Source organism: Erithacus rubecula (assembly GCF_903797595.1).
Source record: "Erithacus rubecula genome assembly, chromosome: 2".
Lineage (NCBI taxonomy): Eukaryota > Metazoa > Chordata > Aves > Passeriformes > Muscicapidae > Erithacus > Erithacus rubecula.
The window spans coordinates 937,155-964,657 of NC_136685.1; the positions used below are offsets into that span (position 1 = coordinate 937,155).

At 67.3% G+C, this 27,503-nt stretch overlaps 3 protein-coding genes across 6 annotated transcripts; all 3 read right to left on the minus strand.

The window, feature by feature from the left end:
* Window positions 1-1,048: 1,048 nt before the first annotated feature.
* On the minus strand, window positions 1,049-1,797 carry UCN (urocortin). The gene is made up of 2 exons (XM_079298682.1): window positions 1,740-1,797; window positions 1,049-1,563 (listed from the first exon to the last, which is right to left on the minus strand). Exon 2 carries the CDS (start codon window positions 1,544-1,546, stop codon window positions 1,247-1,249), a length of 300 nt encoding a protein of 99 aa, XP_079154808.1. The 5' UTR covers window positions 1,547-1,563; window positions 1,740-1,797; the 3' UTR covers window positions 1,049-1,246.
* A 2,707-nt stretch (window positions 1,798-4,504) lies between these two features.
* Window positions 4,505-11,088, minus strand: MPV17 (mitochondrial inner membrane protein MPV17). Of its 2 annotated transcripts, XM_079298344.1 has the most exons (7): window positions 10,957-11,084; window positions 7,673-7,788; window positions 6,919-7,011; window positions 6,588-6,683; window positions 5,342-5,374; window positions 5,139-5,191; window positions 4,505-5,064 (listed from the first exon to the last, which is right to left on the minus strand). In XM_079298344.1, the coding sequence occupies exons 1-7, from the start codon at window positions 11,027-11,029 to the stop codon at window positions 4,995-4,997; spliced, it is 534 nt and encodes a 177-aa protein (XP_079154470.1). In that variant the 5' UTR covers window positions 11,030-11,084; the 3' UTR covers window positions 4,505-4,994. The 2 variants fall into 2 exon arrangements, with proteins under 2 accessions (XP_079154470.1, XP_079154471.1); XM_079298345.1 differs by lacking the exon at window positions 5,139-5,191 and having other exon boundaries at window positions 4,900-5,138; window positions 5,338-5,374; window positions 10,957-11,088.
* CAD (carbamoyl-phosphate synthetase 2, aspartate transcarbamylase, and dihydroorotase) lies at window positions 11,071-25,812 on the minus strand. 3 transcript variants are annotated; one of them, XM_079298304.1, is made up of 45 exons: window positions 25,595-25,812; window positions 25,263-25,402; window positions 24,260-24,389; window positions 23,924-24,066; window positions 23,672-23,813; window positions 23,034-23,205; window positions 22,780-22,965; window positions 22,594-22,706; window positions 22,368-22,513; window positions 22,144-22,275; window positions 21,706-21,939; window positions 21,404-21,625; window positions 20,870-21,058; window positions 20,550-20,674; window positions 20,337-20,470; window positions 20,154-20,266; window positions 19,807-20,057; window positions 19,476-19,722; window positions 19,274-19,372; window positions 18,959-19,183; window positions 18,699-18,881; window positions 18,387-18,605; window positions 18,137-18,304; window positions 17,885-18,067; window positions 17,709-17,813; window positions 17,276-17,524; window positions 17,003-17,084; window positions 16,659-16,825; window positions 16,359-16,523; window positions 16,153-16,284; window positions 15,877-16,078; window positions 15,613-15,803; window positions 15,404-15,544; window positions 15,200-15,295; window positions 14,988-15,129; window positions 14,866-14,913; window positions 14,346-14,390; window positions 14,107-14,255; window positions 13,938-14,012; window positions 13,628-13,840; window positions 13,338-13,463; window positions 13,112-13,267; window positions 12,934-13,035; window positions 12,754-12,848; window positions 11,071-11,203 (listed from the first exon to the last, which is right to left on the minus strand). In XM_079298304.1, the coding sequence occupies exons 1-45, from the start codon at window positions 25,677-25,679 to the stop codon at window positions 11,101-11,103; spliced, it is 6,765 nt and encodes a 2,254-aa protein (XP_079154430.1). In that variant the 5' UTR covers window positions 25,680-25,812; the 3' UTR covers window positions 11,071-11,100. The 3 variants fall into 3 exon arrangements, with proteins under 3 accessions (XP_079154430.1, XP_079154429.1, XP_079154428.1); XM_079298303.1 differs by lacking the exon at window positions 14,866-14,913 and having other exon boundaries at window positions 25,595-25,791; XM_079298302.1 differs by lacking the exon at window positions 14,866-14,913 and having other exon boundaries at window positions 19,807-20,266; window positions 25,595-25,792.
* Between the last annotated feature and the right edge of the window lie 1,691 nt (window positions 25,813-27,503).

Below are 27,503 nucleotides of genomic sequence, written 5' to 3' on the forward strand. Positions count from 1 at the left end.
CCTGCAGGCAGCTCACGTGAAATCTGAGGGCTGCACACCCTGCCAGTGCTGTGAGCACTGAGCTGCCTGCCCTGAGCTCCACTGCTGCCTCATCCCAGCCAGCCCCTCCCAGGTACAATCAGGAACATTGCATGGCTCCAGCCCTGCCACGCTGCCCTCCCAGCAGGTACTGGGGTGTTATCACAGAATTCTGGCTGGTTTAGGTGGGAAGGGACGTCCTGTCCCATGCACTGCTGCAGGCAGGGCACCTTCCACAGACCAAGCTGGAGCTCACCCACGAGGAGCCTCAGGAAGAGTCATCCCCGTTCTTTTGGTGGGGCCTGAAACTCGGCCCACCACAGAGCCCCCTCCCCACGGCTCCAGCCCTGACCCACGCAGCAGCACCGAGTGTCCCGCAGGGGTTTCCCCACTCCCGGTGCTCCCACATGTGGCCGGATCCCCCACAAAGAGCCTGTGTCTGTCCCTCCCCCAGCTCCCAGCCTCGCCCCCCATCCTGGGGAGGGGTCGCTTCCCTGCCCACGTCCCCACCCGCGGGCAGGTGGGTGCAGCCCCCCTGCGCCTCCCTCACTGTTCCCATCCCTCTGCCCCACGTGCTCCCACACCTGGGGTGGCTGTGAGCATCCCCTCCTTTCGCCCTGAAGAACATGGTGTGTCACCTCCCGTCCCAGAACACACACAGCCTTGTTCCCAGTGCTGGGGGTCGGTGCTGCTGGCCCAGCTCATCTTGTCCCCTACTCCTGAGCCCTTTCTCCCTTTTCCTCTTCCCAGCGAGTCTGTTTGTCCATTCCTGGTAAATCCATTCCACCACTCTCAATGAGTTGTTTCCCCAGCCCTGGGGAGCTCCTTCTTCATTCCTGGTAAGCCCATTCCCTCACTCCCACTGAGCCTATTCCCCCATTCCCCATTCCTACTGAGCCCATTCCCATCGAGCCTATTCCCCCATTCCTGCTGAGCCCATTCCCGGTGAACACGTTCCCACTTTGCCCAATCCCTGGCCCTGCACAGCCCCCGCTGCCCCCACCCCGCACTCGCTCACGCCTCGGGTTTCCACCACGTTTTATTACAAAATCGCTGCGGAGCGGTGGCGGGGGCGGTTCCGCTCCCTCTCCCCCGGCGCCGGGGCTGAGGTGGGCTCAGCCCGTGCCGGTGTCGGTGCCGAGCGCCCTACGGAGAGAGGCCGAGGCGGCGGCTGGAGCCGGTGCAGCCCCGGGGTCACGGGGGCTCGGGGTACCGGGAAGCCCGGGGGTCAGCGCCCCACGGCGTCGAGGATGCGGCGGTTGGAGTCGGCGCGGGCGCGCTGGCTCTGGGCGCGGGCGAGCAGCAGCAGGTGCCGCAGCAGGTGGAAGGTGAGGTCGATGGAGAGCGGCGGCTCGTCCCTTCGCCCTCGCCACGGCTCCGAGGGCGGCGGCGCCAGCGGCGGCCAGAGCGGCTGGTCCTGAGCCCCGGTGGCGGCCGCCGGGACGGAGCCGTCGGTGGTGGCGGGGCGGGCGGCTGCGGGCGGCGGGCGGGCGAGCAGCAGCAGGAGCGTGAGCAGTGCCCGCCGCATCCTCGGTCCCTCTGCACCTGCGGGGCCGGGGGCTCAGCGCCGCACCGGAGACCGGGGCGGCGGCGGAGACCCGACGGGACCCGCGGCCCCGGCGGCGCAGAGCCCCCTCCGCTCCCAGCCGCCCCGTCCCGTCCCCTCCGCGCGCCCCCGGTCCCGCTCTGTCCCTGCCCGGTTCCCAAGTCCCGTCCCGTACCCGGTGCGCTGTGCCCGTGCCCTGTTCCTGCCGGTGCTGGCGGCGGAGCCAAAGCGATCCGTCCGGCGCGTCCGGGGTTATATCGGTCCGGACTGACGTCAGCGCCGTGCACGCACCGGACAGCGGGAGCGGGGGAGGGGGCACCGGGACGGCGGGGAGCAGGGGGGCACCCGGCGACGGGACGGGGCTGAGGGACAGGGGCGCAGCGGCAGAGCGCGCTCTGCTCGGCCTCGGGAGCCACCACTCCGGTTCTTTTCTGACGCCCACCAAAGAGGCACGGCGCCGGTGAGAGCAGGTGCCTCGGGCCGTGCTAATCCTCGCTTCCCCGGTTTCCCCCGGTTTCCCCGGTCCCCCTCCCGGCTCTGCCGCATCTTCAGTCTCACTCTCCGCCGCTGTCCGCGGTGCTGAACGGCCGGAGTGCGCTGGGGCACCGGGGCCCGGGCCCGGGGCCGATGGGCTGCACAGGTGAGCTCCCGGTGAGACCTCGGTGAGCTGTACCGGGCTGAGCCGCAGCTCCTCGGCGTGAAACCCTCGCAGAAGAGCCGCGCCGAGCAGGTGCGCCCAAGCAGAGACCCGGGGCGGCGGGGGGGATCCCTGGGAGGGGATGGGGACACCCCGAGCACCGGGAGCTCCGGGACAGGACGGTCACGGCTGGGACCCCCAGCCTGGCTGCGGCTCAGCGGCCAGAGCGGGTGGGGCCGAGGTCAAACCGCGGGGCCGAGGCCGCAGACGCCCCGAGCGCAGCGGCGGCACCGGCCAAGTCCTGTGAGTCATAGAATGAAGGCACCGGAGCCGGCAGCGCCGTGCTGGATGCAGGGTGTTCCATCGGGGCACCGGCACCGCTGCCAAACGGTGAGGTGGCTGCTGGGGCTCCACACTACTGCTGGCATTCCCTCCGAGTGCACCACACTACTGCTGGCATTCCCTCCGAGTGCACCACACTGCTGCTGGCATTCCCCCCGAGTGCTCCACAGCGCTGCCACAGCCCCCCGAGTGCCCTGCACGCTGCCAACAGCCCCCCGAGTGTCCCGCACCCTGCCACAGCCCCCCGAGTGTCCCGCACCCTGCCACAGCCTCCCGACTGCCCTGCACGCTGCCACAACCCCCCGAGTGCTCCACACCACTGCCACAGCCCCCCGAGTGTCCCGCACGCTGCCAACAGCCCCCCGAGTGCCCTGCACCCTGCCACAGCCCCCCGGGTTCTCCACACCACTGCCAGCAGTGGAGCTGAGCTGGCACCCGGCGCCGATGCTGGTGCCGGTGCCGGTGCCAGACCGGGCTCCTTCCACAGTGCCATGCGGGGCAGAGGCGGGCCCGGAGGCTCAGCCCGGGCCTGGCACGGCGCGTCCCCCGCAGGTGGCACAGGGTGGCACAGGGGTGAAGGGGCCCGGCCCGCAGCCAGCAGCACACGGGGTCGTGCCCCGTGACGTGATCCGGCATGAGGGCTGGCACCGGGCACCGCGTCCCGCAGCGGCAGGGCAGAGCCCTCGGCAGGGGCTGGGCAGAGCCCCCGGCAGGGGCTGGGCAGAGCCCCCGGCAGGGGCAGGGCAGAGCCCTCGGCAGGGGCAGGGCAGAGCCCCCCAGACCCGCCAGCCCCGTGCTGGGCGTCTGCTCCTGGGGACAAGTGGCTCGTTCCACGCGGCTCTTGCCATGCTCGCAGCTCGCTCAGTGCTGACTGTGAGTGCTTCCTGCACCCCGGAGGGAGCTGCAAGAGGCTCAACACCTCAGAGCTGCAAATTGCTGCCATCCACAGCACTCACCCCACCGGCTGTAGAGAGCTTGAGCCCCACACAGACCCCGAGGTCCCCCAAGAACTGGTGACATCCGTGCATGGCCCCATCACCTGGCCCCAGCCCTGCGCTGCTCCACTGAGCACTGCTGGGGGAAGAGGGCTGCAGCTGCAGATCCCAGTCCTGTGCAGGATTTGCCTCCTCTGTGTATCCACCCGGCTGGAGCAGCCCCAAAGCTGGGCTCAGCACAGAACCGGACCGTGGGGAGGATGAGGGTGGAGGACAGACGGCGAATCCCCTCCATGAAGAGCAGGCAGGCAGAGCCCAGATGGTGCTGGCAGCATGGGGAGGGCTCTGTGCAGCTGCATGGGGCAGCAGTGGCACAGGTGAGGGGGCCAGGGCACGAACCACTGTGGTCCCAGCAGCTCCACTTGGAGCCCTGGTCGGGGTGTGCTGGGCAGGGACGCTGGGAGCTGGATTGTGTCTGCTCGCTGCCATTGCAGGTGAGCACGGGGACACGTCCCCAGGGGCAGCAGCACAGGCACTGGCAGCTCCACGGGGCTTCTCTCTGGCACGACAGGCAGGCCTGTCTCAGGCATGGCACAGGTGGATTATGGCTCTGTCCCAACTCCAGCCCTATCCCCAACCCTTCCTGAACCCTCCCGACATGCACAGCCCTGCATCCAGAATGCCCTGACCCTGGGGGCACTCTGCACTCAGCATAAGGACTCCGACTCCATCGACCTCATTTCACTGCTCTGCAGCTGTAGAGGCACCATCACAGCCCATGGAACAGCTGCAGTGGGACCTGATGGCCTCCTAAACCCCCATCCACCCTCTGTCAGAATCCCCTCCCCTCTCTAGCCAGAGGGGCAAGCCACCCCAGCAGCCTGCAGTCCCTAATCCCATGCTCAATGCCCTGAGATGAGGCAGAGTGGATCTGTTGATCCACAACAGAACAGTTGCTCTGGAACTGTGTCTTCAGGGCCTGGAGGACCTGCTGGGCCACAAGCCCAGGGCTGTGGGGATCAGAAGTGAAGATCACCATTTATTGATGCTCTGACTGTCCACAGCTGAGCCACAGCAAATCCCATTTTCAGGGGGAGCACCCCCAGGCTGCAGTGACTCCAGTTCTGTGCCCATGGCACAGCCAGCCCAGGGCCAGCCCCGCTCCATTTCCACTCCTCTTTTCCCCTGAGATGTGCCATGGGGGAGGTCAGAGTGACACTTGAGCAGGAGCGCCCTGTGTGCAGGTGAGGGCTCAGGAGTGGCTGAGCACAGACAGAAATGCACCGTGGGCAGAGCTGCTGCACAGCACCCCAGAGCAGCTCCAGGCCTGTCCTGGCACCACCTTCTCCCTGGGGCAGCGGGGGCTGTGGCCATGGGGGATGGTGTTCCCCCGAGAAAAGAGTGGGATGGTGGTGCCAGGACCCCGCGTGTCCCAGCCTGTCCACGGCCACGCGTGCCCACCCTGAGGGGACAGGCAGCGACAGGCTGGGGACAGGGATGGGACACAGCTTCTGCCTCACATCCGATTCGCTTTCCAGGACAGGTAGCAGTTCCAGACGATGGCAACACACTGGACAACAGCCAGCCTGGGGACAGAGGGGACAGGGTCTGCAGCTGCTGCCTCAGGGACGGGGGCTGGGCGCTGGGGCAGCAACACTACCTGTGCTGCAGAGGCACAAAGTAGAAATTCGCAATCTGCACGGGTGGCCAGATCTGCACAGAGAAGGGGAGGAGCAGTGAGGAGCCCTGTCAGGGTCCCTGCCCCACACCCATCCCTGCCTGGAGCTCAGGGTGTTCCACAGAGCCATGGCACCCCTGGAGGAGACAAAACAGGGACAGGGACACAGATCTGCCAGCACTCACACAGTAATTGGTCATCAGGGCATCCATGTAGTCCTGCAAGAAAAAGGAGGAGTGAGCACTGAGAGGGCCCCTATCCTTGCCACTGCTGCCCCCAGCTCCACACTGCTGACACAGAACCCCTGCAGCCCTGCCCGCAGCCCCGAGGGCGGCAGGGAGGGTGAGCGGAGCCACCCCCCGGAGACCCTCTGTGCCACAGGCAGGGCCGTGCCGCAGCCCTGTCCCGTGGCAGCAGGACGAGTCCCGCCCGCCGTGACTCAGCCGGGCTCCTCCCGGCGCTGGCCAGCAGCCCAGGACATCCGAGCGGCTGATGGATGCGCTGTGACGCTTCCTCTGCGCGGGGAGAGGCGGATGCGCCCCAAGCCAGGGGTGAAGGTGCTGCCAGCGCTGCCCAGCCCCCAGCCCGGCACCCCTGCCAGGCCAGGCTCGCAGCAGCCACGGCTCGCACGCAGCCCCAGCCGGGCAGGATCCCTGGGGGAGGCAAGATGCACGGCATGGGCTGGTCAGGATGCAGCGGGGAAGATGCACGGGAGCGCTCGGAGTGCTGCCCGTGCCCACGATCTGTTCACGTGTGCCCCCAGGGTGCCCTGCAGCACCCTGCACCCTGGCTGCGGCTTGCACAGAGCCTGAGGAAAGCAGAGGTGATGTGATCCTGCCCCAGGATCTGCTTCCTGCACTCTGGGGCAGGATGAGGGACGTGTACTGGCAGCCAGTGTGTCGTGGGCTGGTGCCTGGGTGCCCCCATGCAGAGGATGAACCCTGGCTGGTGGCACCAGGCAGAGCTCCAGCCAGGCCAGGGCCGCTCACACGCAGCTCCAGCAGCACCAGGGACAAAGGCTGGTGCTGCCACTCCTGGCAGCCACACGACCACCCCAGCGTGCCTCATCCTGTGGCAGGTGGGCACCCACTCCCTAGTGACTCACTCTGGACATGCTGACGCAGTGTTCACACCGGTTTCCAGCAATTACTGTTAATGGGAGTCATCTCAGTAATTGCTCTGGAGACCCAGCCAGGAGCTGGGCTGGACAGCATGCCCATGGCACCCCTGTCTGGCCCAGGTGGGACCCCAGTACTCGCCCACAGGAACACCCATGCCAGAGGAACTGGTCCTTGCACCAGCATTGGACTGGCAGCACTGGGCAGCCAACACTCCCTGGGACCCAGTGCCTGGGCATGGGCACGGATACAAATGGGAGCAGCTGTCAGGGCCAGCACACAGGGAGGAGCTGCCCAGGGCAGCAGCACATACCTCCTGGATCTTGGAGCAGTTATCCTGCACCGAGAGCCCGTTGACAGCCCCTGTGACAGCCAGGAAGCAGCCAAGGAAGCACGGGGCGAAGCCCCCCTGCAGGAGAGGAGCCACAGCCAGTGCTCAGGAGCCTGTGGTGCTTGGAGCCCCGCTGGCCATGGGCAGCCTCCCAAAAATGCCCACCCCAGCCCTCCACTTGGGTGAGGCTGGGCCCAGCTCAGGCACTGGGCTCTCAGAGCAGGCTGGAAACCTGTCACAGGGACATAGCTGTCCCCACTGTCCCGCCCCGCTGCCCCAGTCCATGCAAAACCCTCACCCATGTCACACCAACCTGGTCCAGGATCACTTTCTTCACAGCCACAACTTTAGTATTCCCTGGGATGAGCCAATCCAGGATCCTGTACCAGCTGCCCACAACAGGGCCCTGCAGGAGCCAGGGGTGAGGAGCAGCATTTGCCCTCGTTGGTCACAGGGGTCAGGGCTGGGGGGCTCTGGGGCTGGTTACACGGCCCAGCTCTGGACCACAAAGACAAGCTTGTCCTGTGGTGCTCCTGCTCCATGGAACTGGCCTTGCTCGTGGCTGCTGGAGGTGGCACCAGGATGGTCCAACTCTGCACCAACACTGCACCACCATGGTTCCACCCTGCTGAAGGAGACCCCCATCCCATCCCATCCCATCCCATCCCATCCCATCCCATCCCATCCCATCCCATCCCATCCCATCCCATTCCTGTACCCCATCCCTGTATCCCATCCCATCCCTGTATCCCATCCCTGTATCCCATCCCATCCCTGTACCCCTGTATCCCATCCCTGTATCTGTGTACCCCTGTATCCCATCCCTGTATCCCTGTACCCCTGTATCCCTGTATCCCATCCCTGTATCCCTGTATCCCATCCCTGTATCCCATTCCTGTATCCCTGTATCCCTGTACCCCTGTATCTCTGTACCCCTGTATCCCATCCCTGTACCCCTGTATCCCATCCCTGTATCCCTGTATCCCTGTATCCCATCCCTGTATCCCTGTATCCCTGTATCCCTGTATCCCTGTATCCCTGTATCCCTGTATCCCATCCCCACTCACCACGAAGCAGAAGCCGATGCCCATCATTTTCAGGGTGCGGGGGCACTGGTGCCCGTGCAGCCCCCGCTGCTCCACCAGCTGCTGTGCAATCACATCCCCAGCTCCCATGAGAGCCCCTGTGACCAGCACAGCCCATTTAGGCAGGCGAGACCCCTACGTGACTCTGCCCCAGCACCTCTCCCTGTGATCCCTCCCTGGAGAGCAGCTCTGCCTGTGTCCCCCACCCCAGCAGCCAGGATGGGCAGAGCGTGCTGCCCACTGCCCAGGCTGTCCCAGCCCCCCGCCACAGCTGGCTGCTGGCACAGCTCCTGGCCCTGTTTCTGCTCGGTGTCCCCGGTGGGGTGCTGCCCGGCTGGGTCTCTGGCAGCTCCTTCTCCATCCTACACCCCTGACCCCTCCGACGCAACTCAGCTGGCCCAGTGCTGCCCCTCCAGCTGCTGCCCCGGCCCCGGCAGCTCCTGCTCCCTCTCCCACTCCCCCGGGACGGTTCCTGGCAGGGCTCCAGCCCCGCTGCTGCTCTGCTCCATCCTCGCAAGCCCAGAGCCCAGCAGCCCTCAGCCTGCGGGGACCAGCCCCAGCCAGACCAGCTGGGCACCAGCCCTGCCCCAGGACTCTGTCACTGGTTCCTCACGGACAAGGGCCAGCTCCCCGTCCCCACGCCATGCCACACTCACCGGCAGGGCCACACCGGGCTCTGCAGCCCCACTGAGTGCTGCACTCCCTGCTGCTCACAGGCTCCATCTCCCACCCCAGAGCAGCCCCAGCATCTGAGGGTCTGTCCCCCAGCCCTGAGACCCCACAGCCCCCACCATGGCAGGGCAGCCCCACCAGCTCATGGGCCACAGCAGGACCAGGCAGGCCAGCACAGCCAGGGCACTGCTGGTGGTGGGCAGCACTGCCCAGAGCTGCACTGCCCAGGGCTGCACTGCCCAGGGCTGCACTGCCTGGAGCTGCACTCCCTGGAGCTGCACTGCCTGGAGCTGCACTCCCAGAGCTGCACTCCCAGAGCTGCACTGCCCAGAGCTGCACTCCCAGCAGCTGCACTCCCCAGAGATGCAGTCCCATAAGCTGCACTCCCAGAGCTGCACTCCCCAGAGCTGGGTGCCCACGGTGCTCATACACAACACAGCAGGGATCACTGTTACTCATCCACTGCTGAAGGCTCTGGGTACAGTGCCCAGAAGTGATGTGGCTGTGTCAGGAGGGACAGACCTGTCTCTGCATCCCTTCCTGGGCCTGGGGATGCAGCCAGATCCAGCCCCTGCAATGACTTTGGCTACAGTGCCTGCCCAGGGTGCCACCAGCCCAGCCCAGCCACAGCTCCTGAATGGGAATGGAACTTTCATCCCAGCCAAACCTGGTGCCTTGGATGCCTAGCCGACCCCCAGGTTGATGTTCTTGTGACCAGACAACTCTTAACAGAGCCCAGACCTAAGTAGGGCACCATCTTCATGCCCATGGCATTGCCTTGGCAGGAGCAGGGGACTTCTCTCCACAGGCAGAGGGACAGGAGGGTCACGGCTGCAGGCACGTGCTACTGCCCACTGTGCCCAGGCCCTGCTGGCAGCCTGGCCCAGGGCCCAGGATGCAGGAGGCAAAGCCCTGCCTGACCTGAGCCCTCGAGCAGCAGCTCAGCCAGCGAGTGTGGCTGGACACAGTGGGCACAGCCAACTGCCAGCAGCTCCCTGGCCTGGCCCCAGCTGGCAGCGTTGGGGTCTCTGGGAGCAGCAAGAGAAGGCAGGGCTGGAGGTTGGGATGTACCTGGCACAGGGCACAGAACCTGGGAAGCTGCACGGGCCATTGCACAGCCAGCAGCTGAGAGGCTGAGCCTGGCACTGGATGGGGGTCACTCGTGGCAGTCTGAGGAGAGCAGGAGGGGCTGAGCCTGGCCGTGGATGGGGATCACTACAGGAAGCTCTGAGGAGAGCAGGAGGGGCTGAGCCTGGCCGTGGGTGGGGGTCACTCGTGGCAGCTCCAAGGAGAGCAGGAGGGGCTGAGCCTGGCCGTGGATGGGGATCACTACAGGAAGCTCTGAGGAGAGCAGGAGGGCTGAGCCTGGCACTGGATGGGGGTCACTTGTGGCAGCTCCAAGGAGAGCAGGAGGGGCTGAGCCTGGCCGTGGGTGGGGGTCACTCATGGCAGTCTGAGGAGAGCAGGAGGGGCTGAGCCTGGCTGTGGATGGGGGCCACTCGTGGCAGCTCTGAGGAGAGCAGGAGCACTCCTGTTCTCCTGGCTGGAGCTGGACACCTGCCGCAGGAGCGATAGCCCAGCCCGAGGGCAGAAACCTCTGGGCCGCTGGAACCTCATGCAGCAGCAGCCCAGCATTCTCAGAGGCTGTGCCCCACACCCGGCAGGCTGGCAGAGCCCTGGGGCAGCGGGCTGTGCCACAGCAGCGCTGCTCCCATGGGAGCGGCAAGAGGCAGGGCAGAGCCCGGGCCAGAGCCGGCCCCGGCGGGCAGGGGGCGGGCAGAGCCAGCCCCGGGAAGCCCAGCCCAGCCCTGCCCTGGCCTCGGGCCCAGCACAGGGGGACGCGCTGCCAGCAGCACCGGGTGCCGCAGGCGCCAGCAATAGACTCCATGACATCCGATAAAAATAACAGCGGGAACAGCAAAGCGGCTGGCGGCGCCCCAGCAGCCAGGCAGGGGGCAGCGGGCAGCCCCCCGTGGCTGTCAGGGCTGAGGGCCAGACACTGCACAGCGAGGGGAGCCCCCCGCCCAGCAGGGCACCCCCAGAGCCCGGGGCTGCGCCTTCCCAGCGTCCCGGGCTGCGGAGCAGCAGGGCAGGGGTGAAGTGGTGTGACAGGAGCACGCAGGGACCCCCCGGCTGCCAACCATCAGCGCAGCACAGCCCCTGGCTGTCCTGAGAACACCTGGCACAAGCAGGACACGCTCTGCCACCACCCAGACCGGCTCAGGTGCGCTGGGGGAGCAACAGAGCCACGGGCCAGCAGCAGGGCCGGCTCTGCGAGCAGCGCTGGGGACACTCAGCCTCAGGCAGCACCGCCGTGCCCGAGTGCGGCAAACACGGAGCAGTCTGGGGAGCTCGCAGTGCTGCAGCTCAGCATCCACCCCCGCCCAGGGGACACGGCAGCGCCGCCTTCCCCCTCAGACAGACCCCGCCGCCGTGCCTGCCCCTGGCCGCCTCCCGCGGCTGCCGCTGCGCACGGAGCGGGCTGTGCCGCTGCGCGGGGCGCACCGGGGAGACAGGGCAGCGTGCCCGGGCAGGGCCGGCTGCGGGGTCCCGGGGCGCGGCCGCCGCAGGGCCGGGCCCGTCCCGTCCCTTACCGGCCGTGAGCGCCTGCGCCGCCCCGGGCCGCCGCGCCAGCAGCCGCCCGCAGCCCCTCCAGAGCGCCGCCATGGCCCGCGCGGCGCGGCGCGGTGACGCGTGTCGCGGCGCGATGGCGTGTCGCGACGCAGAGCGTTTATTGGTCAATAGCGGCCCAGCACGGTGGCCAGCAGCGCCATCCGCATGTACATCCCGTTCTCCGCCTGCCGGAAGTACGCGGCGCGCGGGTCCGAGTCCACCGCCACGCTGCGGAAGTGACGTCATCAGCGCGAGAGGGCGCCACCCCCCCCGAATCCATCCGGAACACTGAACCCACCCGGGACCACTGAACCCACCCGGGACCCCGAACCCACCCGGGACCACTGAACCCACCCGGGACCCCGAACCCACCCGGGACCCCGAACCCACCCGGGACCACTGAACCCACCCGGGACCCCGAACCCACCCGGGACCCCGAACCCACCCGGGACCACTGAACCCACCCGGGACCCCGAACCCACCCGGGACCCCGAACCCACCCGGGACCACTGAACACACCTGGAACCCCGAACCCTCCCGGAACCCCGAACCCACCCGGGACCCCGAACCCACCCGGGACCACTGAACCCACCCGGGACCCCGAACCCTCCCGGGACCACTGAACCCACCCGGGACCACTAAACCCACCCGGGACCCCGAACCCTCCCGGGACCACTGAACCCACCCGGGACCACTGAACCCACCCGGGACCCCGAACCCACCCGGGACCCCGAACCCACCCGGGACCACTGAACCCACCCGGGACCCCGAACCCACCCGGGACCCCGAACCCACCCGGGACCACTGAACCCACCCGGGACCCCGAACCCACCCGGGACCACTGAACCCCACCCGGGACCCCGAAACCCACCGGACCCCGAACCCACCCGGGACCCCAAATCCACCCGGGACCCCAAACCCATCCGGGACCCCGAACCCACCCGGGACCACTGAACCCACCCGGGACCACTGAACCCACCCGGGACCACTGAACCCACCCGGAACACTGAACCCATCTGGGACCCCAAACCCTCCCGGGACCCCGAACCCACCCGGGACCACTGAACCCACCCGGGACCCCGAACCCACCCGGAACCACTGAACCCACCCGGGACCCCGAACCCACCTGGGACCACTGAACCCTCCCGAGACCACTGAACCCACCCGGGACCACTGAACCCTCCCGGGACCACTGAACCCACCCGGGACCCCAAACCCTCCTGGGACCCAGAACCCAACCTGCACCACTGAACCCATCCGGGACCACTGAACCCATCTGAGACCACTGAACCTTCCTGGGATCCCCGACCCTGACTCATTTCATGACCTCTGGCACCCCCCGGGACGCTCAGCATCCCCCCTGGAACCCCTGACCCATGAGGGAGTCCTGACACCCCCCAGGACTGCACAATGGAGCCCGTCCCCAAACCCAGCGGCCACTGTTGCTGTGAGCTGTGCCCAGCCCTGCCCAGCACAGTGCAGAGCTCCTGCTCCTGACCCCCTGTGCCTTCCTGGACACCCCCAGCACCCCAGACACTGCCAGGACACTGGACACTGCCAGGACACTGGACACTCCCAGCACACTGGACATCCCCAGCACACCTCAGCTGCCGTGCCCCTGCCAGCCTCCCCAGCAACACCACTGCCCCAGCTCCCTGCTCGAGCCCCCAGGCCCTGAGTGCCCGCATTCTGCCCTGTATATTTCATTCCCGTTCTCCCAGGTACTCCCTCCAAACGTGCCTTGCCCCAGTGCCCTGCCCCTGTCCCCCCCTCCCCACCTGATCTCGTTGACACGGGGCAGGGGGTGCATCACCACCATCCTCTCCTTGGCCCGGGTCATGATGTGGGGCGTGAGGATGAACTGCCCGAAGCACTGAGGGCACACAGAGAGCCTGAGCTGGGGCAGGGGAGTCCCCACGCCCCCGGGGGGCAGCAGGACCCGGGCCCCCCTCACTCACAGCCTCGTACTCCTCGGGCTGCCGGAAGCGCTCCTTCTGGATGCGGGTCATGTAGAGCACGTCCGTGTCGGGCAGCGCCTCCTCGATGCTCCCAAACTCCTCCTGCGGCGGCACCGTGAGCTTTGGGGGGGCGCCGGGCCGGGGGGTGCGGGGGGCAGCCCCCCACGCTGCTGCTCACCTGCTGGATGCCCCGGGAGGCCACGAAGCCGGTGATGTCGGGGGGCATGCGGAGGCCGGGCGGGGTGACGTAGCGCAGGTTGACGCGGTACTGGGTGAGCAGGCGCGCCAGGGAGTGCACCGTGCGCCCGTGCTTCAGGTCTCCCACCATGGTGATCTGCGGGGAGCGGTCAGCCCGGCCCGCCCAGCCCCCCAGAGCCCCCCGAGCGGCCGGCCCCGCAGCTCACCGTCATGCCATTGACTGTGCCCAGCTCCTCACGGATGGTGAAGATGTCCAGCAGCGCCTGCGTGGGGTGCTCCCCCACGCCGTCCCCCGCGTTGATCACCGGCTTGCGGCAGTGCCTGGCGGCCAGCTGGGGCACAGCCAGGCGGGGCGGGTGAGCACGGGCAGGGCACGGCTCCAGCAGCCCACTGCTGGGAGCAGCACCCAACCCCAGAGCGCAGCTCACCGTCCCCACCCTCAGGCAGAGTCCCCGGTGCCCCCAGAGAAGGAGGCAGCCGCCCTCGCCCCTCTCACCTCGACAGCGCCGGGCTGGGGGTGCCGCAGCACCAGCACGTCAGCGTAGCAGCACATGGTCTGCACCGAGTCAGCCAGCGACTCGCCCTTCTGCACCGAGGACGTGGCCTCGGAGAAGGACAGCACTGAGCCGCCCAGCCGGCTCATGGCCGCTGCAAAGGAGCTGCTGGTCCGCGTGCTCGCCTCGTAGAACATGGTGGCCATCACCTTCCCCTGCAGGGCCGGGCTGTCACCGCGGGGAGCCCTGGCTGGGCCGGGCTGGGCTCCCTCGGGCGCCCAGGGCACAGGGATCACGCTGGGCACGGCTCACCTTCAGGATGTCCAGGCTGCGCTCCTTCTGCACCAGCATGCGCAGGGTGTGCGCGATGTTGAACAGGTGGGACAGCTGCGGGGACAGGTGGCACAGGAGGCACCGGGGCTCAGCAGGGGCACAGGGAGCAGCAGGGCACCCCCCGCCCCGCGCCCGCCCAGCGGGGCACCTGCTCCTTGGAGAACTGCTGCACGGAGAGGACGTGCTGCCCGACCAGGGGGTGCAGCAGCGGGGAGGTCTGGGGGGCACGCTGCGGGGACGCCTGGCGCGGGACAGGGCCCAGGGGGTGGAAATGGCTGTCCTGGAGCACCGCTGGATCTGTGGCACCAAGAGCAGCCCGTCAGCCCGGGGCTGCCCTGCGGAGCCCAGCCGTGCACCCTGCATCCCCAGGGCCCCTGCTGCACTCACCCAGCTCTGCTGCCTTCCTGCCGCCCTTCTCACGAGTGTCCTCGGCTGCGTGGGAGAGGGGAGCAGTGGCGTTAGGGGCTGTGGGGAGGGAGGAACCCCGGGCCCCGCTCTCCTCCAAGTGTGCTGCCAGCATGGCACAGCCCTCCTGGCACTTGGCAACACCAGGTGAAATCAAGATGGGCCTGATGCCAACGTGATGGTCGACCAGAGACTGTCTGTCTGGCAGTCCAAGCCCCACATTGTGCTGTGACCTTCTCCCTGGCATGCCCCACAATTCTGAGCTGGCCACCCCCCGATGGCAGTGGCAGGTGAGGGGTGCTCGAGGCGCCACGCAGGCTGGGGCAGGAGGGGAGCAGCCAGCACGGCCACACCCTGTCCTAAGCACCCACTTGTGGCGCTGGGTGCCGGAGGGGGCCTGTGGTGGGCAGCGCAGGCAGCCCGGGGCCTGCACGGCACCTGGGGGAGGGGATGCACTCATGGGCTGCAGTCAGTGCCATTAGTGAGTCCCCCCCGACATTACCGGTGCCTCGGGCGCCCGGGCGCTGCGCGGCTCCCAGCCTCCGGAACGCTGGACGGGACACAAGGGCTGGCATCAGACCCGGCCCGTGCCCGCTGCCTGCCCGCCGCCCCGCCGCCCCCTACCTGGCAGCCCGGGGTCGGAGGCTCGGTGGATGCGGGGCGGGAGGTGGAAGCGCGAGGAGTCGCCGGCGGGGCCGGGCCGGCGCGGGCTGGGGGCTCGTCCACGCAGCGCGTCCCCAGCCGTGTGTCGGGGCTGCTCAGCGCTCTGGAACGACAGACAGAGCTGGAGCCAGGGCGGAGGGGAACTGCCCTGCCAGGTCGCTACGCCCCAGTACCTTCACATGCTCCTTGGTGGGGGCCCCCTGTGGCAGCAGGGCAGCTCCCGACGGCCACTTCTTCACATCCTGCCCGTAGCCAGGGGGCACCAGCACCTGCAGCCGTGGCAAATATGGGATTAGGGAGACGGGATCAGCAGTGGGGGACCCCCTCTGTGATGGGGGACACCCTCAGTGCAGGAAGAAAACTACCCAGGACCTTACCTGCCCATCGATGTAGGCAACCTCCCCACGCAGGACTACCCTCCGCACTGTCCCCTTCACCTGCATGCCCTCAAAGGGGGTCCAGCGAGCCTTGGAGAAGACTGTGCTGCTGGGAATGATCCATTCGTGCTCCAGGTCCACCTGCCAGGACAGTGGGTCAGAGGCAGAAGGGTGGGGGCTGGCCCTGGGGCAGGTGGGCGAGGACACACCTCCACGTAGGTGTCCTGCTGCGGCGGCAGCCCAAAGATCTTGCGAGGGTTCTCGTAGAGGCGCTGCACGATGTCCTCCACACTGAGCCGCCCCTCAGAGACGGCCGTCAGCAGCAGAGGCAGCATCGTCTCCAGGCCAGGGTACCCCGGGGGCGGCTCCTGCCCCTGCTTCTCCTCCAGTGTGTGGGGTGCTGCAGGACGGGGCTGGTCACCGTCTGTCCCCACCGCTACCCCCGCCCCACGGCCACCATCCCCGGGACTCACCGTGGTCAGTGGCGAAGCAGTCGATGATGTCCATGTTGTCCCAGAGCGCCTCCACGTCCCGGCGGGTGCCCAGCTCCGGCCGCACGGCCGCCCGGCCCTTCCCCAGGCGCCCCAGGTCGTCCCGGCTCAGGAAGAGGTGGTGCGGGGCCACCTCGCACGTCACGGGGATCCCTCTCTGCTTGGCCGCCTTGATGAGGAGGATCTGGGGCAGCCGTGGTTAGTGGGAGCCCACGGGGCCCCGTGCTCCATCCCGGAACCAGAGCTCGCCCCGCTCACCTCCTCCCTGCGCGCCACGTGGCAGATGTGCACAGGGCGCTGGAACAGCTGGGCCACCATCAGCACGGCGGCCACCGTCTGCCGCTCGGCGTGCGCCACGATGGGCAGGTGTCGCGGCCACTGCTCCAGGTGCTGGGGGAACAGGGCTGGTGGGCACCGGGGCTGGGGGCAGAGCTGCCCTGAGCCAGCCCTGCCCTCCTGCTCACCTCCATCCACAGCGACACATCGTCCATCCTCAGGCTGGAGAAGGTGTCGTTCAGGTACATCTTGAGCCCAGCGGCCGCCCCAGCCAGGGGGCCCAGAGTGCCAGCGTTGTCCGAGGAAGCCCCCAGGAAGAGAGCAAAATCACAGCGGGCCCCAGCCTCAGCCAGCTGCAGGAGAACAGGCAGTGGGTGCTGTGGTGGGACCAGCCCCGGTGGGACCAGCAGTGAGCCCACCTGGAGAGCGAGTCCAGCACAGCTGGCACGGGAGGGGATGCGAGCACCAGGCTGGCAGCAGCTCCTCACCTTCTGTGCCAGAGTGAAAGAGGCAGCATCGGTGACAGCAGGGCGGGTGTTGGGCATGGCACACACCATAGTGACCCCCCCAGCCAGGGCGGCCGCCGTGCCCGAGGCAAAGTCCTCCTTGTGGGTGTCCCCCGGCTCACGGAGGTGGACGTGCACATCAATCAGGCCTGGGGAGTGTCAGCATCAGCGGTGCAGCTACTGGCCACGGGGATTTGAGGGACGAGGGCCGTCCCACCAGTGCAGCACGGGAACATCTCTCTCCACAGTGCCTGCAGATGTGCCCGGCCCGGCTCCCAGCCCTGTCCTGCTTCTGTGCTGCCCCCCCAGGGCCACTGAACACCCACCTGGCAGACGGATGAGTTTCTGGGATGTCATGCAGTCCACATGCATCTTCAGCGGGGGGGCTGCCCCTATCTGGCTCAGTGCCTGCAGAAACAGCAGCCCTGTGGACTCTGGGTCAGGAGCAGGGCCAGGGTGATGACGCCTGTCCGAGCTCACCCCAAAAGCAACCCCTGCACAGTGACACCCGCACACAGTGCCTGCCCCACAGCACCCACAACAGCACTGCTGCAGCCCTCGTTGGCTCCATTCCTGGCACCCACGGTGCCCCAGCACACCTCGACAAAGAGCTTTGTGCACTTTATGTCGATGATGAGGGGCACGGAGTAGTCAACAGCCAGGCGCCGGGTGCGGTAGCCCTTGGTGACAAAGGAGGAGAGCCGGCGGCTCCCCGAGCTGCGCATGGACAGGTTAATGACCATCTCAAAGTGGTTCTCGGCCAGGTAGTCCAGGATGCTGCGCTGGCTCTCCCGGGCACCAGGCTCGCTGCTGTCTGCCTCCTCAAAGTGCCAGTCCACAGCCTTCACCTGCAGGCAGCGACCCCGTCAGGGCCCTGCACCACCCCAGGAGTGAGCCCAGCCCTGCAGACCCCATCCCTCACAGCCCCCAGCCCTGATAGCCCCCAGCCCTGACAGCCCCCAGCCCTGCAGCCCCCATCCCTGCAGACCCCATCCCTCACAGCCCCCAGCCCTGCCAGCCCCCATCCCTGACCTTGATGCCATGCTCGGTGTAGAAGTCAGCAGTGCCAAGGCTGGCATACAGGTTGTAGCCGAGGCTCTCCAGCCTCCGCACGGTGGGCAGCAGCTCGCTCTTGTTCTGAAACGAACCAGGGGCTGGTCAGAGGGCAGAGAGGGAGCCCCAGCCTCCCAGCACTTTACCCCACATACCTTGTAGCTGCCGATGGTCAGCAGAATGTTCTTCTTGGGGATCTTGAAGCCGGTGCTGAGCATGGCCTTCAGGTATGCCTCGCAGCGGTTCTCCCCAAAGCAGGCAACCTCGCCCGTGCTGGTCATCTCCACACCCAGCACCACATCAGCGCCCGCCAGGCGTGAGAAGGAGAACTGGGGCACCTGGGGCAAGGGGACACTCAGGGACTGCCTGGCCCTGCACCCCAGCCCAGCCCCATGGCCCCCACTCACCTTGACACCAACAATGCCTGTGCCTGTCATCAGCCCCACGGGCTCCACATCCTCACCCATGATCACCTGGCTGGCCAGAGCCACCAAGTCCACGCCCAGGGTCTTGGAGACAAAGGGGAAGGAGCGGGAGACACGAACATTGCACTCTATCACCTTCAGCTGGTCATCCTAGGAGAGAGGGGACAGAATGAGGCAGGGCTGGGGATGTGGTGCCGTCCCCTGGCACCACGCAGTCCCCAGTCCCGGGTACCTTGGCGATGAGCTGCAGGTTGAAGGGCCCTGTGACCTGCAGCTCCTGCCCGACGGCGTGGACAATGGCCTTGATGCGCTCCAGTGTCTTGGGGGTGATGTCCTGCGGGGGGGTCACCAGTGTGGCATCCCCTGAGTGCACCCCAGCGTTCTCCACGTGCTCCGAGATGGCGATGGCCACCACCATGCCGTCAGAGGCCACCGCGTCCACGTCAATCTCCTGTGAGCGGGAACACGGTCACAGCCCGTCCCTGGGCTCGGCGCTGGGGCTTTCAGGGGGCAGCCCGGGGCTGCAGCGGCCTCCTGCACGGACCTTGGCCTCCTGGATGAACTTGGAAATGACAACAGGATGCTCCTTGGACACAGCCACAGCGTTGCTCAGGAACTTCTCCAGATCGCAGTCCGAGTACGCCACGTTCATGGCGGCGCCGCTCAGCACGTAGGAAGGGCGCACCACGCACGGGTAGCCCACCTTGCAGCAGAACTGCTTGGCTGACTGTGGGGGAGACGGAGCCTCAGCCTCCACGTGGAGAGCCACGCCGAGGCAGCCCTGTCCTGCAGGCTGGGCCCCACCTCCATGTCGGAGAGCTCCTTCCAGAGGGGCTGGCTGATGCCGATGTGGTCCAGCAGGCGCGAGAACTTGAAGCGGTTCTCGGCCGAGTCGATGGCCTCCGGGGAGGTGCCCAGGATGCGGCACTGCTGCCGGTGCAGGGCCATGGCGATGTTGTTGGGCAGCTGCCCACCCATGGACAGGATCACTCCCTCGGGGTTCTCCAGCTCGTAGATGTCCATCACCACCTGCAGCACCGTGTGGGGCGGGGGGGTGGCTGGGGCACAGCCACGGCAGCCCTCACCCAGCCCCACAGCTGCCAGGGCCCAACCCCTCACCTCAAAGGAAATCTCGTCGAAGTAGAGGCGATCGCACATGTCGTAATCGGTGCTCACTGTCTCAGGGTTGTAGTTCACCATGATTGTCTTGAAGCCCATCTATTGGGGGGTGGGACAAGGTGAGCCCAGAGCCCCCAGCCCCCAGGCAGCCTCGTCCTCTGATCAGGAACAGCCACCCCTGACCCCACAGGGCCCCTCTGACCTTGCGGAGCTCCTGGATGCAGCCGACAGCGCACCAGTCGAACTCGACGCTGCTGCCGATGCGGTAGACGCCGGAGCCGATGACCATGACGTGGGGCTCCCGGAAGGCCAGGTCGTGCTCAGAGCCGTTGTAGGTCAGGTACAGGTAGTTGGTTTGGGCCGGCCACTCCGCTGCCACCGTGTCAATCTGCTTCACCACCGGCAGAATCTTCAGGTCGTGCCGCATCTTCCTCACGGCCAGCTCGGTGCTGCAGAGAGCGGGGTGAGCCCCAGGGTGAGCGCCGGGCTCAGGGCGGGAGCGGAGCAGGGCCATCCCTGTCCCCCCCTCTCACCTCAGCACGGCCAGGGCCACCTGCTTGTCGGAGAAGCCCAGCTGCTTGGCGCGGCGGAGCACGGCGGGCGGCATGGTGCCCTGCTCGCCGCGATACGACTCCAGCAGCGCCGCGTGGTCCGTGATGTTCTTCATCTTGTGCAGGAACCAGCGGTCAATCTTGGTCAGCTCGTAGAGCCGCTCGATGGAGTAGCCGGCCTCCAGCGCCGCTGCCAGCACAAAGATCCGCTTGTCTGTTGGCGTCTCCAGCTCCTGCCAGGCCAGGGGTTCAGTGTGGCCGAGGGAGGCGGGTGGCCACCTCTGCCAGGATGGCACAGCCAGCATAGGCACCCAGACCCCTGCGCTCACCATGTCTGAGGCCGGCTTCAAGGTGTGATCAAAGCCCACGCAGTTCTCGTCCACCATCCTCAGAGCCTTCTGGAACGCCTCCTCAAAGTTCCTCCCAATGGCCATGACCTCCCCTGCAGAAGGAGGGGTGAGCAGCAGATCCCTGCCTGCCAGGCGCCCCTGCAGTGCTGCCCCTGCGCTCACCCACGCTCTTCATGGAGCTGCCGATCTTGGTGCTGACGCGCAGGAACTTGCTCAGGTCCCAGCGCGGGATCTTCACCACACAGTAGTCCAGGCTGGGCTCAAAGCTGGCTGTGGTGGAGTTGGTGACAGAGTTCCTGAGGAGGTGACAGGGGTCAGCAGCTGGGGCCGTCCCACCAGGGCAGCACCTTGTCCCACGCTGTGGTGGTAGCTCACCTGAGGACGGGCAGGGGGATGCCCAGGGCAAGTTTGGCAGCCACATAGGCCAGTGGGTAACCAGTGGCCTTGCTGGCCAGGGCCGAGCTGCGGGAGAGCCGGGCGTTCATCTCAATGATGTAGTACTGTGGGCAGCAGAGGGGCAGGGTCAGGGAGTGCCAGTGACACAGCCACACCCACGGTGTCCCTGAAATGCTGCAGCTCAGAGGCTGCTGCAGCACAGCCTCGAGGGACAGCACCAGGCAGGACCCAGACCCCACAGAGCAGGGCTGGCAGGGGACCAGGAGTGGGAGCCAGCACCCACAGGGAGCTGCAGGTACCTGCTCTGACTCGGGGTTCAGGGCAAACTGGACGTTGCACTCGCCCACAACGCCCAGGTGCTGCACCACCTTGATGGCCGTGCGCCTCAGCATGAAGTACTCGGTGTCATTGAGAGTCTGACTCGGCGCCACCACAATGGACTCGCCCGTGTGGATCCCCAGCGGGTCCAGGTTCTCCATGTTGCACACCTGGCAGTGGGGGGGGTCACTGCAAGTAGGGGTTCCCCCACTGCTCCATGTGCTGTCTGTGGTGGGTTCCTCCCAGTTCCCACCACATCCTGCCCTGCCCAGTCAGGACTGGAATACACGGGCTGTTCCGCTGGGTGGACGGCTGGGGTGAACACCCTAGCACAGGGCTGCAGGGCTCTGGTGCACAGGGTGCAGCTCCCAGTGGCACACAGCAGCTGTGCCAGCACCATGGGAGGCACAGGAGAGCCCTCCCTGGGGATACAGTGCAGTGCCAGCCCCCAGCCCTCAGCCCCCAGCCCCAGATCTGTCCCTCTGCAGCAGCCAGAGCCTCCCTCCATCCCGTACCGTGATGCAGTTGTTGTAGGCATCTCGCACCACCTCATACTCAATCTCCTTCCAGCCTTTCAGGGACTTGTCCACCAGCACCTGGGAGGTGTGGGTGAAGGCCTGGCTCACCAGAGCCACCAGTTCCTCCCGGTTGTTGGCGAAGCCAGAGCCCAGCCCCCCCAGGGCGTAGGCAGAGCGCACCAGCACCGGGTACCCCAAGCGCTCAGCTGCAGCCTGTGCCTGCAGGGAGCAATGGGGTCATGGTGACAACAGGAAGGACAGGACCCTGCCCTGCCCCACTCCCCCAGACCACCCCAGACCTGCTCCAGGGAGGCAGCAGCCTCGCTGGGCGCCACGTGCTCCCCAATCTCCTCCATCTTCTCCACGAAGACCTTGCGATCCTCTGTCATCTCAATGGAGGCTACGGGGGTGCCCAGCACCCGCACGTGGTAGCGCTCCAGAACGCCCGCCTTGGTCAGCTCCACGCCACAGTTGAGGGCAGTCTGCCCCCCGAAGGTCAGCAGGATCCCATCGGGCCGCTCGTTCCGGATCACCTGGGGCACGGGGTGGTGGCACAGAAACCACGGTGGGTCCTGGGTTTTCCAGCTGCTTCTTCACCCGGGCTGCCTCCTAAGTCCCTTCCAGCCCTACATGCGCCAGGCTCTAGGCCGTCCTCCAGCCCAACCCAACACTCATTCCCCAGCTCCACCACCCCTGCATTCCCCACCCAGTCCCAGGCAGCATGCTGGGGTGCTCACCTGGGTGACGTACTCAGGGGTGATGGGCAGGAAGTACACCTTGTCCGCCAGCCCCTTGGAGGTCTGGACTGTGGCGATGTTGGGGTTGATCAGCACCGTCTGGATGTTCTCCTCCTTCAGCGCTTTGATGGCCTTGTGGGGAGCACAGGGGGCACGGTTGGTGGCCCTGGGCCGCTGCCATCCCCGTGGCCCCTAGCCCCCCATGCCCTGGGGTGGGCACTCACCTGCGAGCCCGAGTAATCGAACTCTCCCGCCTGCCCGATGGAAAGGCCGCCGGAGCCCAGGATCAGCACCTTGCGGGGCCGGGCTGCGTCCGAGTCCCCGGCCGGTGCCTCGGCGTAGCTCAGCCACTCCTGCAGGCGCTGCCGCACTGGGGGGACGGGGCACGCTGGGCACGGGGCACGGGGCACAGGGCACAGCCCGCCCGGGCCGTCCCTCACCCACACCCACCTGTGCGGGCGCCGCCGTGCCCGTCCCGCAGCTCCCGCGCCGCCTCCACGAACACGTCGAAGAGCCCCTCCAGGTCCGTGGGGCCGGCGCAGTGCTCGGGGTGGAACTGGACGCTGCAGAGGGGGTCAGGGAGGGCACGCCCCACGGCCTGCCGTCCCCCAGCCCCCGCTGCGGCCCCACACGCACCTGAAGAAGGGCTTGTGCTGGTGCACGAGCCCCTCGTTGGAGCCGTCGTTGGCGTTGGTGAACAGCGGCAGCCAGCCGGGCGGGAGGCTGCCCGCCTGCACCGCGAAGCCGTGGTTCTGCGCCGTGATGAAGCAGCGCCGCGTGTCCTCGTGCAGGCACGGCTGGTTGTGACCACGGTTCCCGTACCTGGGGGGGGACGGGTGTCAGGCAGCCCCGCGGCCCCAACCCCTGCGGGGACTCTGCACCCCACTCACTTCATCTTGTAGGTACGGGCACCGAGGGCCAGGGCAAGCAGCTGGTGTCCTAGGCAGATCCCAAAAATGGGCTTGGGCTGGGGTGCATCCAGCACCCGGCACAGGTTGGACACTGTCTCCTGGCAGAGCTGTGGGTCCCCAGGGCCATTGCTGATGAACAGCCCGTCAAAGTCTGCAGCATCAAGAGAGCAGCGGGTCAGAGTGGGGCCCCCCAGCCACTCAAGTAGGGCCCCCAAGATCCCCACAGGCTCACTCCTGACTACCAGAAGAGAAGCACCCAGCGCCTGCAGCTCCCCTCACACCCCAGCTGGGCTGCCACCAAGGTGTTCCGACCCCACAACAGTCATTAAAGAGGCAGCAAGGCCCTGCCAGTCCCCATGGCAGCTCCCACCCTGAGCCACACCAGTACTACAGTCCAGAGTCCCCCATGCCAACCACAGCAAGGCATCCCGACCCCATGGCCCTGCTCCTCTGGTGCCACACTGAGGGACTTGATCTCCAAAGCCGCCAGGAATGGTGACACCAAGGCTCCCCACCCCACAGCACTGAGCAGAACACAGGTGCCTGCTGTCTCCAGCACCAACCATGCAGACAGCCCCTGTGCCAGACCCCACTGTCCCCAGCCACTGCCATCTCACCCGCAGGGTCCAGCGGGTGGTCCCAGGGCACCACAGTGACAGTGGCCCCCCGCTTGCACAGACACCGTATTTGGTTGTTCTTCAGGCCGCAGTCGAGGGCGGTGACCCGCAGTGACCCGCCCGGGTTGAACACCTGTGGCACCTGTGGGAAGGGGGGTGGATCCCTCAGCCCACTGCTGGGGCCAGCCCCCCACAGTGAGGGGCTCCACAGCCCCCCTGCCGCCCCCAGCCCACTCAGACCCCCTGCCACACCTTCAGTGACACTTCCTTCACCAGGTGCTGCGTGTTGGGGTCCTCGAAGGCCAGGCTCTCCTCGGGGGTCCCGTCCGGCACCAGCTTCCCCAGCAGCGTCCCCTTCTCGCGGATCTTCTTTGTCAGCGCCCGGGTATCCACCCCTGCAAGGGGCTGTGAGACACAATCCCGGCATCCCAGCCCACCCCAGCAGGGCCCTGCGCCCCGGCAGCAGCACCACCCCAAATGCCAACAGAGGGGCAAACCTCAGGCGGGCAAATTTCAACTGTCTGGTTTCAGAGCCTGCAGACCCATAGCCTCACCCCCCACCCTACTCTGCTGCTTCCCCAGTCCCACCTTGCAGCCCAGGGATGTTCTGCTCCTTCAGCCACCGGTCCAGGGACTGCACAGCACTCCAGTGGCTGGGGGTCTCTGAGCACTCGCCCACCACCAGCCCGGCCACATGGATCTTGCTGGACTCAAACCACTGGGGGGGACAGAGGATGGGCAGGGCAAGGCAGAGTGTCACCACTCCAGAAGAAACCCCATGGAACAGACACCATTTCCACAGCACAGCACCAGCTCTCCCAGTGCAGGGCTGTCACTTGCCCCAGTTTGTCCCACACCTATCACGGCAAGGCTGAGCCTTGGTCCAGCAAAGTCCCTGCATCAGGGAGCCCAGGATGGGGTGTCCAGGCCCCCACAAGGCTGCTGGACTGCTGCCCACTGCCCACATGCCAACATGACCCGTGCCACGGAACTCTCAGCTTGGCACAGCTGCAGCACAAACCGCAGCAGCAGGAAAGCAGCACTGCCACCGTCGACAGGCAGTGAGACACGCTGGTATGTCCTGTCCCACGGGACCAGGGCGCTGGGTCCTGGAAGCACAGCCCAGAGCACAGACCCACACAGCCCAGGCGCGCAGAGTGCTGCTAACAGCGAGACCCCGGGGCGGGTGGGGAGGCCGGCACAGCACGGCCACAGCAGGGCTGGACTCTGCCCCGGGATGGGCAGCGTGGAGGCCAAGGGGCTGCGAGGGGGCTGGGGCCTCGAGCAGCCCCTCTGCCCAGCCCCAGCCCTGCCCGGTCACAGCGGTTCGAGACTCACCTTGCGACAGAGCCCCGGTGAGGAAACGCAGGGCCCCGCACCCCGAGGGCATCCCGATGCCAGCGTGCTGGGGTCCCCCCGCCCCGCCCCAGCCCCGTATCACAGCGTGCTGGAGCCAAACCCCTTCCTACACCATGTGCCACCCAGCGTGCCCGGCACCCCGTGCCGTCCGTGCGGCCCTGGCACGCTGCAGCCCCGTGCTGCCACTCGCCACCGCGACACCCGGGCACGACCCGCAGCCCCTCGGGCTCACCCTGCTGAGGCCGAAGGCGTCGGGCTGGTCCCGGGGCACTCCGTAGTTACCGACCAGCGGGTAGGTGAGCACCAGGATCTGCGCCTTGTAGGAGGGGTCGGTGAGAGCCTCGGGGTACCCCACCATGCCGGTCTGGAACACTGCCGAGGATCGGGATGGGGGTGATGGGGGCAGCCCGGCCCCAACCCGACCCCGCGCCCCAGAGGGGCCCCGAGCTGAGGGAGACCCGGGCCGGGCCGCATCCCCCGCTCCCCCCCTCTCCTTCCCGCGCCGCCGCCGCTCTCGGGCCGCCCCACGGCATCCCGGCCCGGCCCGGCCCCGGACGCACTCACCGACTTCCCCCGCGGAGGCGGCCCCGACGGCCCCGAAGGGGCGGCCGGACAGCACCGACCCGTCCTGCAGCACCAGCCGGGCCATGGCGTCGCCACGTGCGCTCCGGCGGTTCCGCGGCCGCGACCGAGCGGGGAGCGCGCGCGGGGCTGCGGCGGCGGCGGGAGGATCCGGGGCGGGGCCGCGCCGGGACCGCCCCCGGGGCGGGGCGGCGGCACCTGGGGCACCGGCCGGGGGGCTGCGGGGGCTTCGGGGGCCGTGGGGGGCCCGGGAGAGAACCCAGGGCGGGACCGGACCGCCGGTTCACGGGGCGCGGCCGGAGATGCTGAAACACGCCAGCACCGGAGCCCGGGCGATCCTAAACCGGCCGCCTGCGCGGGCCGGGTGAAGAGGGACCTGACCCGCAAAAACTGGTCCCGAACAGACAAAAGCGACACAGAATTACTGGAGAAAATTAAAAGAAAGGACAGTTCCCGAAAGAAGTCAAATCTGATTTTATTACCACCACATCAGGGGAGAGCGCGAACGCAGTCCCCCACTACCACAAATTATGCAGTCGAGTTTCCCGCATTTGGGGAAATCGCAGGGGTCAGCACACCCGGAGTGCAAGGGATGAGCCTCGCCCTGGGAAAACCACCTGCCTGATCATGGTGTCTCCCCTGCCAGGTAAGTATGACCTCAACTCCCACCGCCCGCCGCCCCTGCCCGCCGCACGCCTCCACAACACACAGCCACCGCCACCCCGGCCCCGCCGGCCCCGCTCCCAGCCGGGCCCAAAATCTGCGCCCCGTTCCGCACGGCCCGGCCCGCGCAGCGCCCGCGGACGCGCGGGGACAGCGGCAGAGCGCGCTGTATTTTCTTCCCGGCATGCGGCGCGCCGCTGTCTCATTTGCATAGACACGCCCCTTACCTGTCCCGCGCCGCTATTGATGTTTCAGCTGCGTGCTCTGATTGCCCCGCCCCCATCCCGCCACTCCAGGCTCCGCCCCCTCGCTGACCGGACCCGGCAGATGGTCCTGATCCTGATCCTGATCCTGATCCTGATCCTGATCCTGATCCTGATCCTGATCCTGGCCCTGATCCTGGCCCTGATCCTGATCCTGATCCTGATCCTGGTCCTGATCCTGATCCTGATCCTGATCCTGGCCCTGATCCTGGTCCTGATCCTGATCCTGATCCTGATCCTGGCCCTGATCCTGGTCCTGATCCTGATCCTGATCCTGATCCTGGCCCTGATCCTGGCCCTGGTCCTGATCCTGGTCCTGGTCCTGGTCCGGCTCCGGGTCCAGTCGCGCTGCCCGGGACTCGGTGTCAGAGCGCTGCGGGGCCGGGCCAGAGCCGCAGCCACCCTCAGAGCGGTGCATCAACTGGATCAACAACAGGAAAGGTCCTCCTGTGGGGCAGCACAGGCGTCCAGGGGTGACCAGGGGTACCTCAGGGACGCAGCTCCGCTGCTGCTGATCCTGCTAAGAGAAAGGGACAGAGGTTCCTAGATATTGGCAGGGCTGCAGGCGCTACACGGGTCTTTGCAGGGTGGTAATGGCTTCACTGGGCTCCAGATGAGGTCACCAGGATGGCACCTGCAGGGTCCGTGCACAGAGGCCTTCCCTGCCGGGCAGCCCCCAGCGCCGTGGGGCTCTGGGCAGCAGCAATGGGAGCGCAGGTGCCCGTGGAGGGGATGCCCGTGAGCACACGGTGCCACGGGAGTGCCCACGCACCCTCCAGGGGGAAGCGAGGGGCCGTTAAACGCCAGCGTCCATTTCACCCCAGACCCACCCTCTGCCACGACCCCAGAGCCAGCACAATGCCCCAGCTCCTCTCCTGTCGCTGCGGGCTGCGGTCACAGGGATATTCCAGCTGCTCGTGGGCTGGGGTTCCCAGGTAAGACAGTGGCACGTGCTCTCCGTCTGC